This window comes from Watersipora subatra, chromosome 2, assembly GCF_963576615.1.
Source record: "Watersipora subatra chromosome 2, tzWatSuba1.1, whole genome shotgun sequence".
NCBI classification, from domain to species: domain Eukaryota; kingdom Metazoa; phylum Bryozoa; class Gymnolaemata; order Cheilostomatida; family Watersiporidae; genus Watersipora; species Watersipora subatra.
In genome coordinates, this window is record NC_088709.1 from 2,438,702 (window position 1) to 2,450,755 (window position 12,054).

Consider the following 12,054-nt stretch of genomic DNA (forward strand, 5'->3'; position numbering starts at 1 on the left):
TCGTCATGCCTGAAACTTCTAGTGAAAGCACGGCTCAGCCAAAAGAGTCACAGTTATAGACCGTCACAGGCATACCTGCCAACTCTCACGCATTGGGCGTGAAACTCACGCAACCACCCCAAAGAAAAAATGAAAATGCGTGAGAGACGCGTGAGATTTTTGCCCCAATTTCCACAATTTTATATATATTATCATTGATAATCAATTGCCCCAAAACCCAAATCTCACGCGTTGCCCCACTCTTGGGTTGGCAGGCCTGGTCACAGGAGTTGCAGGTGCCGCAGAGATTAGTGGACGAGTAATATGAATGTTGCAGCGAGACAATGGCAGCTTTCTTTTGTGGCACAAACTTCACAAATACTTGGAGTTAATAATAAGCTACGTAAACAATTGGATAGAACAGTGTTTACCGAGGCATCGGATTACTTCTCGCTTTTATTTGCTGCTACGATTCATCCCTGCAAGCTAAACGGTGATTGGACAACGGTCGCAGTTAAGCGAGCAAAGTTCCCTCTTTTATAATATGAAAATGTTATGGGGATTTCCCTTTCCAAACCCTCTACGAAGAAAGCAAGGGGAAATTCCCTGTTCCTCAATATGAAACAGCTCGCTAATGTTTTTTGGTCAGTGAAAAAACGTACAGTTTACACTGATCAACATACACAGCGCTCTACAAGACAAGAGTACCTAACTTTTATGAAAGTAACGGCATAGGTAAGTTTTACACTTTTTTAAGAAACTTCTTTCTATTACGAGCATGCGTTTTGACGGATCAGTTTGTCAGTTCAAATAATTGGTGATAGCATTGGAGTTTTTCTCATCAGAGGTCTTTGGTCTAGTGTTAGTATAAATGTGTTTTTCATGTAAACGAACGGTGTGTTTGTAATTTTTGGGAGTTTTTCGGTGGTTTGAAGTCTGCGTTGAGCATGGAAACGTGTCGCGTGATTTTAATGAATATCGTTGTATAGTTCGACGTGCAGTGACTGTATTTTGAATGTAATACAAAAGGAATTGTGCTCTGCACCGTTGCCTTATCGTTGCATAAAACAGATGACAAATATAACTATATTTTCTAAATATACTTTACTGCAATCATGATTGCTGAGAGCAGTCAGCGCGCTGTTTTTGTTAATTTTGACTTACGATTAAAGAGTTTTTTGAAATTTTTATGTGCCATTCATAAGCAACTATTTATTGTCTATTTATTTCAACTCGATGCTGGAAGCTTGCATTTTACAGTTGTTCAGATAGGTATTGTTTTGAAATTTTTATCTGCATAAACTTTGACATGTTAAGCTCTTAAAACTTTGACAGTCTAGCTTCTGGTAGAAATGATCAGCGTTTTTAATTAAGTGTTGAAGTTTCTACGACTAATGCAATAATAACGTATGACTATTTTACAATCAATTTTTCACAAGTCTATATTTATTAACCAGGCATAAGCAGCAATCTACTGCTGTAGCTGATTGTCTGTAAACCATACTGTTGAGACTGTTAAGAAGTAATAGAGCAGGGGTGAAAACAAATTAACAGCATTTTCGAGTGATATTTAATATTGTGACAAACTGCCACAGGTATTAATAGTAGCAGATAATGTTACTGTCATCTCATATAAGCAATGCTGGACAGTTTTCAAGGCACATTCTTGCAGTGCTCTACATATTAATGATCATTCTCTGTGTCATGTGGTTTGAGTTGCAAAAATAACCAGGGTTGTAGCTTGATGCAATGTTCTTAAAATTATAATGTTTATAATTTTGTAAAACTATGTGACTAAAATCTGCCTGAAGCACAACTCTAAGGAAAAAACTGTGCTCAATTTTCACCTTTCAGTTTCAATATGATGCCATATCAGTTCCTTTAGGCTTTTTTTAAACAGTTGCTTGCACTGAAAGCTGAGGCATCCTTTAGTGGTCAGTGATTACACCAAATAATTCCATTTTAACTAAGGCTGCCATGACAACGTGGGTCGTGTTCTATTCAAGCAAACATTTTTGATGGTGTTCAACCAAGTGTTACTCTTTTCTTCATCTGACATTAGGGAGGGTGAGAATGAACAGGTACACATCTACAGCCAGAAATACGAGTGGATTCATTGATTTACTAATAAGTTGAAATTTGCTCCTGTTATAACACTAAGTTATCTGTCTGGAGGAGGCCACATGCACACTAATTTATTCTATGGCAGGAAGGATTATATGCATAGAATAATAATAATAATATGTTCGCGCATTTGTACTGTTGTCGGGTTATAAAGTCAGTGAGATTAATAGGTGTTACATATTTAGCTTATGAAGCTAGGAAAAATGCATCTGAGATGTTACATAGTGGTCATTATATGATATAATCTGCTCATCTGGTTTCATCTTAAACCATTACTGTCTTGAAATGCATTCAATTAAGTACCAGTCATTTCTGATTCACTTGGCAATCACTCGCTATAAAGTTATTTGTTGTTGTTCTAAAGATGAAGTCAGGTTTTTTACATTGCAAATGTAGGTCAACCCTGTTCAAGAAGTTTCTTTTGTTTCACTAGGATAATTCTCCAATGCAGTCTGCTTTAATCACAAGTGTTTGCTTGCCTAGGATCAAAAGATAAAACAAGCCTCGGTTCTTCATCAACTAAATTTGCAGCTATCTAGGGCGCCCCTCGACTCTTTGACCTTATTTGATTAGAAAGACCAAAAATTAGACAATAAATGGTGACTGTCCCTGGGAATTCCCCATACTTGTTGAAAACTTTTTCTATACTGCTCAATATTTCTCAGAGCTCAGCTCTCCCAGTCGACTCTTTTATCTCAGTCTGCATAGGCGGTAGCCTAGCCTCAGCTCATAGTCGGTAGCCTAGTCTCAGCTCATTTCGGTGCCTGTTACAGCAGCATGGACAGGCCATACCTTACCATGCTCAACTCACTAAGGGACCGCCTCGCTTCTGAAGACCTCACTGTACTCAAGTTCCTCTGCCGGGACTTAATCAAGGCTTCTCGGATGGACAACATTCATTGCCCACTCGACCTCTTTGACGCCCTTGGTAAGACATCACACTGGACCAGTTCTAAGTCTAATATGGGTTAATTTAAGCCCCACTTAGACTCTGAATATTTAAAGCAAACATTATTATCACTTTCATTGCCCTGGTAATGTTAGCTCAGCTGTTTGTAATAACCAGCCCATCTCAAAGCTTGACCACAAGCTGATAGGTCTAATCTCAAAGCATTAACCCGCCGTGCTTCTTGCCTAGTTTTCCTGCAATATGATTAAACCTAGCATACCATTCAAAACTGCAATTAGTATGTACATGTATTTGTAGAAGGCTGTGGGGAACTGGCAGCCGGCAGATTGCAGGTGTTAGCGGAACTGCTTTTTGAAGCGCAGAGGATAGATCTAATGCGGGCAACAGGCATCACACCAGACCAGCTACAGTTGATGCTTGCAGATAATGGGCCCAAGTTGAGCGCTTACAGGTGGGCATGCATCACTCTTTGTCGCACGCATCACTCTTTGTTGCACACATCACTCTTTGTCGCACGCATCACTTTTTGTCGCACGCATCACTCTTTGTCGGTTTCATCATGTTATGCTTTACAAGCAAAACCCAAGTCATGCACAGTTTGCCAGTTGTTCCTGCAAACTATATACTGCAAAACCTTTATTTAGCACAATGGCGCTCTATTTTTCAATACCTCCCTTAGAGGAGTACTTTATCAGAGGTGGCGTTCAAATAAAAGGTGGAGTTGTATTTTTCAAACACATTGTCAGAATGTTGAGAAAATAAATTTAACCCTTTCTCAGGCGAATCGAATGTCGCCTATGTTTTGAAGTCTCTGTCAGGCGACATAAACCCTTTTGGATGCAAGTCTGCTAATTCAGCACCAACTTGTCGTAGATCTCTAAATAAATATGCACAGAGAAGCTGATACATGTCTCTACCAGTTTATAGCTATTGCTTGCAATTTACCGACAGTGAACTTTTAGCCTGCATTTCAGTTTGTTGGAGCTTTATAATTTTTTATTTCATATTAATATTGAAAACATATTTTCGTTTTATAACTGTATTTAACAAGGTTGTATCATATCTTATTACACTCATTGATATGTTTGCTACAGTTTGCAGCCAAAGCTGGATTTATATGTGCAATAGGACAAGAGTTGCGAGCGTCGATTCATTGTAAGCTCAGTTCAGATGGCTGCAATCATGCTACAAATGTATCAAATAATACGCTAAAAATTTGCCAATTTATAAGTTTTATGATAACAATAATCTATCAAATGCTACAAATACATATTCAAGAACAAGTGACATAAACTATATTTATAATATATACAGAAACAAAACTAAACAATTTTAAAAGAAAATATTAGCATCTTTTGCTCAGCCAGTTGGTTTCTGATTGTTGCCTTCGTTTGAAACCGTTTCATATTTTTCTGACTGTTCAATACCTTCCAAAGTGTTTTCCGATCTCAACTCCTCCTCTGTACAGCTGAGCTAGTTGGAATTGGCATCCAAACAATTTTTTGCAGAGCAAAACTTTTACGTGTTGCTATCTGAAAAACTTTTCGCGAAAACTATGATAAACTTTTAGCCGAATGCTGGCTTAGCACAAGTCGTCCAAAACCTTGTAATTGCTAAAAAAATTCTTTCTCATACGTCGAAGTATCAAGACCCGTTAAACCAGAAACTAGCTTGACACAGTTACTAATTATTTCTATGGTGTTGCATTCAAAGTTTTTAATGACAAAACCTAAAGAGTTGAAAAACAGATTTCAATATGAACAGAAGCAACGGATTAATTGTTATTTATGTAATTGAGTCATGATTAGTGCATTTTTGTGGTATCATTTTTCTGACTATCACAGGTGACCAACAGGCTCGTCATGTTTATCAGATGATGATATGCACTCCTTCGAGCTAAGGTTAAAAAATTAAACAAGTTTTTACGGTAGGTTTTGAGATATCAGTGCTCAAAATGACATCGTTACAATGATGATGAAATAGACGCGTAAGAACAATAGACATAGTTTTATTGAATGCGTGAAGTATATTTGGGAAAATATTTCGACGAATGAGGTTGCATGAAAGGGTAAACAGAAGCCATCTTGTTCAGCTACTTCCCATTCAAGCCGTTTTGGAAAGGGATTCTGATCTACGGCGCTTTCGTAATGGCAGGGATTAACTGTTCGTTTTTGACCTTTTAAGAGCTTGTGAACACTTTTCCACATATTTTGTACCTACCACACAGCAGAGTAAGACATGGGGAACCTTTTGATACCAAATAACTGTAATGTGAATTTTGTTGCAAGTAAACCTTTAAGCAGTAGCTGGTATCGTACTGTCATAGTTTGTGTTTGATATCAATAGCAACTTCTATGGTATATAGTGCCATCCCTCCTTATATGGTATATAGTGCCATCCCAGGAAGGAGAGAGTGTTGCATCTGCAGACATTACCAACCGAAGAAGGCTAGAAAAATTTATTGTCTTGTCTCACAGGAAAATGTTACATCGGTTGTCAGAGCACATGGTCAGCTGTGATGTCCGCCAGTTCAAACACATCCTCAAAAACACAGAGAATATTCAACGATCTCGGTTAGAAGAGGCAACAGATCCGTATGCACTCTTTGCCCTTTTAGAAAGGCTCGAGAAAATCAATTCATCAGATGTTTCCTGTCTACTTGCAATTACAGACCAAATGGATGAAGCTGGCCTGAGCGCCATTGTTTCTACGTATATAGGTGGGTGTGGCATATATAGAGCATGGGTTTTGTGTATGTACCGGAAAGTGGTGTCCTACATATAAGGGGATTACTGTCTCATATAAGGGGATGGGTTTGGCATATTTACGGAGTGGGTCAGTCATATATAGGGTGGTTCGGTCTTATGGAGGGGGTGGGAGTGACATCTATAAAGAGAATGTTGTGTTATAATTAAAGGGATAGGCGTGTCATATTGTGATGGGTATGTTATATGTAGGGACATGCGTGTCGTATGTAGGGGATGGTGTTTATATATAAAGGGATATGTGCGGCATATATAGTTAGATGATTGGTTCATTCAACCGCCATTACAGGTCCAGATGGCCATGCTTAAGTGAAACAATCTGTTAACAACATGGAGCTAACAGTATGATGTTAACAACATAGTGTTCAAAACATGGTGTTAGAAGCATGATGTTAACAGATTACTTCAGCTGAACACAGCCCAACTGGATCTTTAGTCATTAATTTATTAATTTTCCCTCCTGTCAGATTCAACTGAGAGGAGGGAGAATTTTATGGCCTGGGCTTGTCGCCAGGGGAAATTTAGTCATGGAGCCTAATGCTCTGCAGACACTTTGTAGAGCAGCGATTAGCCAATGAGTGTATACGGCTAGCAGGAAATATCCCTAAAACATTTCAGTGCCAGTGCACTCGTGGGGAAATTCCCTACTGCTCAGCCCAGTTATCTTATTGAATACCACCATTGAATACCACCATATTTCCCTTCAGTGAAATTCAATCTGGACTTCTGAGAATTAACAGATATCATTGTTTATACCTATCACCTTAGCTTTAGTTTTTTATTCTCTACAACGCAGCCTCATTTCCCCCTCATCATCCGCTGCCTAAGGGGCAGTATCTCATCCATGGCTATTGTTAATATAGAGCCGCTGGCAGTAACTTTGAGTAACTTTGACGTACTAAAACACTCTGTTCACGGCCATCTCTCTTATCGTGATGGATGCACTTCCTTGTTTGCCTTATAACTGCGTCTGTATCGGTGAATCAATAATTTCCACTCGCTCTCAGATTGTTTCACACTTCATTCAATTCATTTCCTCAGACGTCACAAAAAGGAACTCTTTGTCTCCGCGTTGCTCTATACCTTTATAGTTTAGAGCAGGAGAGAAACTGTACTGTTGAATAAGATTGAAGCTTTGCAGTTCTCACAATATATCACCAATATACCGTTTTACCAATATACAATTCATATTTTGCTACAGTTTGCAGCCAAAACTGGGTTTTATTGCTACAGATTTTATGATAGGTCACACGCTGACCCCGATATACGACCCTGATATACCATAGTAAACATGTAACATGGTTTAATGGCCACCAGCTGGTTCTGTATGCTGCGCTAAATGCTGAACTCCCATGACCTGAGCTATAGTAATGAGCCGTAGTGTTGTTATGGTTCCCAAATCTATGGCATTGGAGGTTTCCATAGCCAATCCAATTATGGCAGCCTAGTGGGGGGCTCCCCTTATTACAACAATAGTCAAGGGAAGTTTTCCTCACATTGTTAAGAGTACTGGTGGCCTTCACTCTCTGTATTCACCAGCAAATCATAGTTTCTATTGATTAAAGCATTCAGTGAGCAAAATAGCTGAGTTCTACTGTCTCGCTCAACGAATGACTATCCGCTGAGCGAGACAGAACGTTCTGACTCGCTGTCAGCGTTCTGACAGCAAAGCTGTCTCACATGACAGTTACGCTATGACAGTTCCTGGGGTGTTTTTATTGCCTCTTTCCATTTCATCTTGCTGTTTCCGCTGCCTATGTTAGGCCTCTCCCCCTCGCTTCTCTTTACATATTGTAGACCTGTACAACATGTAGTTGATTAGCTACGTAATACTGTGTACATTGTCTCAGTCGTTCTTGGGCCCATTTGCTTGCTTCTAGCGGCATTCCTTGAGAATCCTTATCAGGCTTTTTGATAGAGTTCTAAAGAGGAAGTTGTCTGTACTATAGAATAATATCTAATATATATTTACCGCATTTATGCCACTGGTCTCTGGTGACAGTGCGATTTTAACCTCTACTGAACTATCGATAAGTATACAATCATTTTTTAAGGATTTAATGATGTATTCATTTGAGTTGAAACAGCTGTGTATGAATTATAGCTAAAAGACTTGTATTTGAAGGAAAGTGAGCATCTCCTTGGGAAGCAATTAAATAGATAAACCATTTTCACCGATGATGTAGTAATTTCGCTGTCCTTTGTGAGTCGCTTTTCCACTCATCTATTCTCACACTCGTATCATGTGACACTTGTGATTTTAGAGGAACATTGTAAGAAGGCAGCAGCAACCAAAGATGTGAGCATACAAGCTCCGAGCCTGCAAGGTACGTATGCATTACTGTGCATGTTCGTCATTTATTTATATGCTGGAAGATTGAGAAAACATCAAGAAATTACAACTAATAATGACACCGCTTGACAGTTGAGCCGAGTGTTTTATTAGCATCTAGGAGTGCCGGGCAATAAAAATGGCAGCCATAAATGAAGTCAGCGTTAAACCGAGTCATTATTGATTGTGAGCCAACATTCGTCTATTGAGAATAACTCTGTTTTCTGCGCACAGGATTTGCTGAGGGAATCCCCGAGTACAAGATAAGAAGGGAGGGTAAAAAAGGAATTTGCCTTATCATAAACAATGATAACTTCACTGCCAACAGATCAGACACCTTATGTAATACTGATCTTGAGGGTCCTCGGAAAGGTTCTGCTAAAGATGCAGGTAGGCTAAGAACGATATAATACAATATAATAGTTGTTGTGTTGTCTCTGCTTGATTTCCTAATAGCTGAATCTTCATTTATTTTCATTCTAAACTCCCCATAGTAGTTGAGTTTCACGCCATATATACGACCAAATATATATATAACCAAGTGTGTGTGTGTATATATATATATATTATATATGGTATATATTATAGTATATATACCATATATATTATTAGTTGTATTATCTATAATACAACTAATATACACATACTAGTTGTGTGGATAACATTAGCTGCCATAAACAAATTTGCAGTCAAAATTTCTCGCAAATCTAATCTGTGCCATTCTTCATCAATGAATTTTTCCCTCCAACTACAGTATCTCTCTGTTTCAGCTTCGTTAAAGAAGGTGTTTACAGACCTTCATTTTGACGTTCACCTCAGTGAGAATCTAACTAGAGCGCAGCTGAAGCAACACGCAGTTGACTATGCGAAAATGGATCACTCTGATTACGACATTTTCGTTTGCTGCATCCTTACGTGAGTGATACTAGACTTTAGTGAAACTATCCTATATCGAGATTAGTTTGGAGTGACATTAACCTGTTGCAATGCTCAAAGCCTACCAACGCTTCTACATTTTCAAGATTTGAAGCCAAGGTTGGAGAGTTAGTGGGTGTGGTGGAGTTAGTGGGTGTGGTTAGGAGGTGTGGGCATGGGTAGCCATGGGTAGCAATCTTGCACAGCAGAAGTTTACAATTTAGGACCTGTGAGATGTATCAAAACATAGCAATGTCATAGCAAAGCATAGCAATGTCATAGCAAAACATAGCAATGTCATAGCAAAACATAGCAATCTCATAGCAAAAGATAGCAATGTCATAGCAAAGCATAGCAATACATAGCAATTTCATAGCAAATCATAGCCATGTCATAGCAAAACATAGCCATGTCATAGCAAAGCATAGCCATGTCATAGCAAAACATAGCAATGTCAGGAATTTTGTCTAGTTATTTGACTTTCATCATGCAGAGATCTGTTCTAGGACTATATATAGTCCCAGAACAGAACTTGCAGGCTGTGACTTTACTTACATTCTGTGACTTTACTTACAGACATGGCGAGGCTGGCAAAGTTTTCGGAATTGACTGTTTGCCGATCCCGTTGTACGACCTTTTGTTAAAGTTCAACCCATACCACTGCCCAACACTGAAGGACAAGCCAAAAGTTTTTTTTGTACAAGCATGCCAGGGATCACGAGTCGAGGAAGAAGGTATTGCAATTTACATCACCTGGCTCCTTCTGCGCTATGCTATAGCTTGTGTGACTCAAATGTTGTCATGTGTAGGTTGGACCATTTCGACTCCCACAAGTTTTAACAAAGATGAAGGCTTTAGAATTGAGTTGCTTCACAGTTGCTCTACAACTAAATACATGTATGTCCCGTCTTAATATGGGCTTTGGTACGGAGCTATCCACTTTTTTGTAAATATTCGTTCAGGTTTCCTAACAAACTCTACTCGGTTGCAAACTTGAAAATAACCATGCTGCAGTTTAACTGCAGACGTGTTTGTCGCTGGTTGAATTTCTGCACGAGTGTTCATCTGAACAGTTGAATCCATTGGCTGCCTGGCTACCCAGAGATGTTTTCAGGCAGTAATCCCAGCAACACTGCCGTTCGTGCTCTCTACTAGAATAAGAGCACTGTCCGTTCGTCTGTATCTTCCGCAATGCTTGGAGAGTAGAAAAAAAAACATAGCTTTGTACGAGATTCAAACCTGCAAAATTTGGCTTCGTTACCTGACCCGCCATCACCTGTAGTACCAGTCATTGCCTCTCACGCTTATTTGTGCACATGCTTATTCTCTGCATTTTATTGGTGCACCTGATGATCTCTCATGGCACTCGAGACTGCCAGAGTACTAGTAGATCCAGAGTACTAGCCAGAGTACTAGTATGAATAACATCTCTATTGTTGTTAAGACTGCCAGAGTACTAGTACAGAGTACTAGCCAGAGTACTAGTATGAATAACATCTCTATTGTTGTTAAGACTGCCAGAGTACTAGTACAGAGTACTAGCCAGAGTACTAGTATGAATAACATCTCTGTTGTTGTTAAGCGCATTAATCTGTAATGCATAGACATGTTTTGAAGCATAAAGGGAGACTTGTGCAAATGAGTTTCAATGGATCTCCAAGAGTGCTAGTAGGCTGGCTATAGCTGCTCAGCCTTAGGACCTGATACGTAACATTCTTTGTTATTTTCTCTCTCTCGTCATACATCTCATTGTCTGCTTTTTTAAACAGTGTCCATACCATCAATAGACGGCCCGGGAGAAGAAATTTCTAATGATCTGGAAATGGACTATTCCGGAAAATTATCCAAAGTGACAAATATTCCTCGACAGCCCGACTACTTTCTTGGCTTAGCAACAGGTTGGTATGTAGGGAGTTTTATACAAACGTGGTGCAACTCTTTACGAGGACAAGTGAGTGTCTAAGTTACTAAACTAACAATTCTAGTCGTCATACTTGTAAGAAAGCGGTGCAAAATCTTACATCACTGAAATTTAGTCTAGGTCATGCGTTTTACCTGGAGTAAATTTATTAGTCAGTTGTACTACCAGCATAGATAGGTGTTTTCAGAGACGAGCTTTTGCAGTTGTTATTAAATATACATAAATGTTGCTTATTTATGTTTGCAGTGCCTGGGTACGTATCATATAGAAGCAAGACGAAAGGTTCTTGGTACATACAAGCGCTGTGTGAGATGCTGAGCAGACACCACAACACTACAGATCTACTTAGCATAGTAACTCAAGTCAATAATAAAGTCACGGAGAAAGAAGAAAAAAACAAGAAATTTATAGCTATTCAAACCCCTCTGCCTCAGTATACTCTCCGTAAACAGATCTACTTGCGAACTAAATGACTCGCCATTTTCTAGATTTTTGTGCTATTGGAAGATAGACGGCGAGTCCTTGTAAACTGATTCCAGCCGAGTTGATGGTCTTCTGCGGGTGTGCTTCCATGACTCGCTAATGTGAATCGAACTCACAAATATGATATATTTCCGCTGTCTTGCCATCAAGTAAGTTATTAATTTCTATAAAATTATAAAATAGCGCATTTACTATTTCTTTCAGTATCTTACCAATGTTTTTATGTTTTGAGTTTAATTTTGTTATTTTACCTATTATATGATTTACTTGAAATTATTGTTGGTTCTTTTTTGTTTTTCTGCGACTATGTTTTTATACCTTGACAGTTGCCCCATATATCCTGTTATTCAATAAACCAAAGTAATATACATCTTCAGCTTGCATTGAGGCAGAGTGCGTGTATATTTACAGTCAGTTGCCATCTTGCAAGATTGACAGCTATTAAGGCTGCTGTCAACCTACTGTAGGTACTCCTATATTACACTATCTTCTCTAGAGTCTCACAAAAGGAAGGGATTCTCTCAGTGGTACTCCTATATAACACTACTAATATTGCTACATTTATGCTTCACAGAAATTTTACAAAGTTCATGTCGATGGTCAGAATTTTTGTCGGTTTTCCTCA

General features: G+C 38.8%; 1 protein-coding gene across 2 annotated transcripts; it reads left to right on the forward strand.

Moving 5' to 3' along the window:
• Positions 1 to 547: 547 nt before the first annotated feature.
• On the forward strand, positions 548 to 11,797 carry LOC137387580 (caspase-8-like). 2 transcript variants are annotated; one of them, XM_068074045.1, is made up of 10 exons: positions 548 to 714; positions 2,877 to 3,031; positions 3,311 to 3,464; positions 5,491 to 5,732; positions 8,043 to 8,105; positions 8,345 to 8,500; positions 8,881 to 9,025; positions 9,602 to 9,759; positions 10,795 to 10,923; positions 11,193 to 11,797. In XM_068074045.1, the coding sequence occupies exons 2-10, from the start codon at positions 2,881 to 2,883 to the stop codon at positions 11,417 to 11,419; spliced, it is 1,425 nt and encodes a 474-aa protein (XP_067930146.1). In that variant the 5' UTR covers positions 548 to 714; positions 2,877 to 2,880; the 3' UTR covers positions 11,420 to 11,797. The 2 variants fall into 2 exon arrangements, with proteins under 2 accessions (XP_067930146.1, XP_067930147.1); XM_068074046.1 differs by having other exon boundaries at positions 2,880 to 3,031.
• The last annotated feature ends 257 nt before the right edge of the window (positions 11,798 to 12,054 follow it).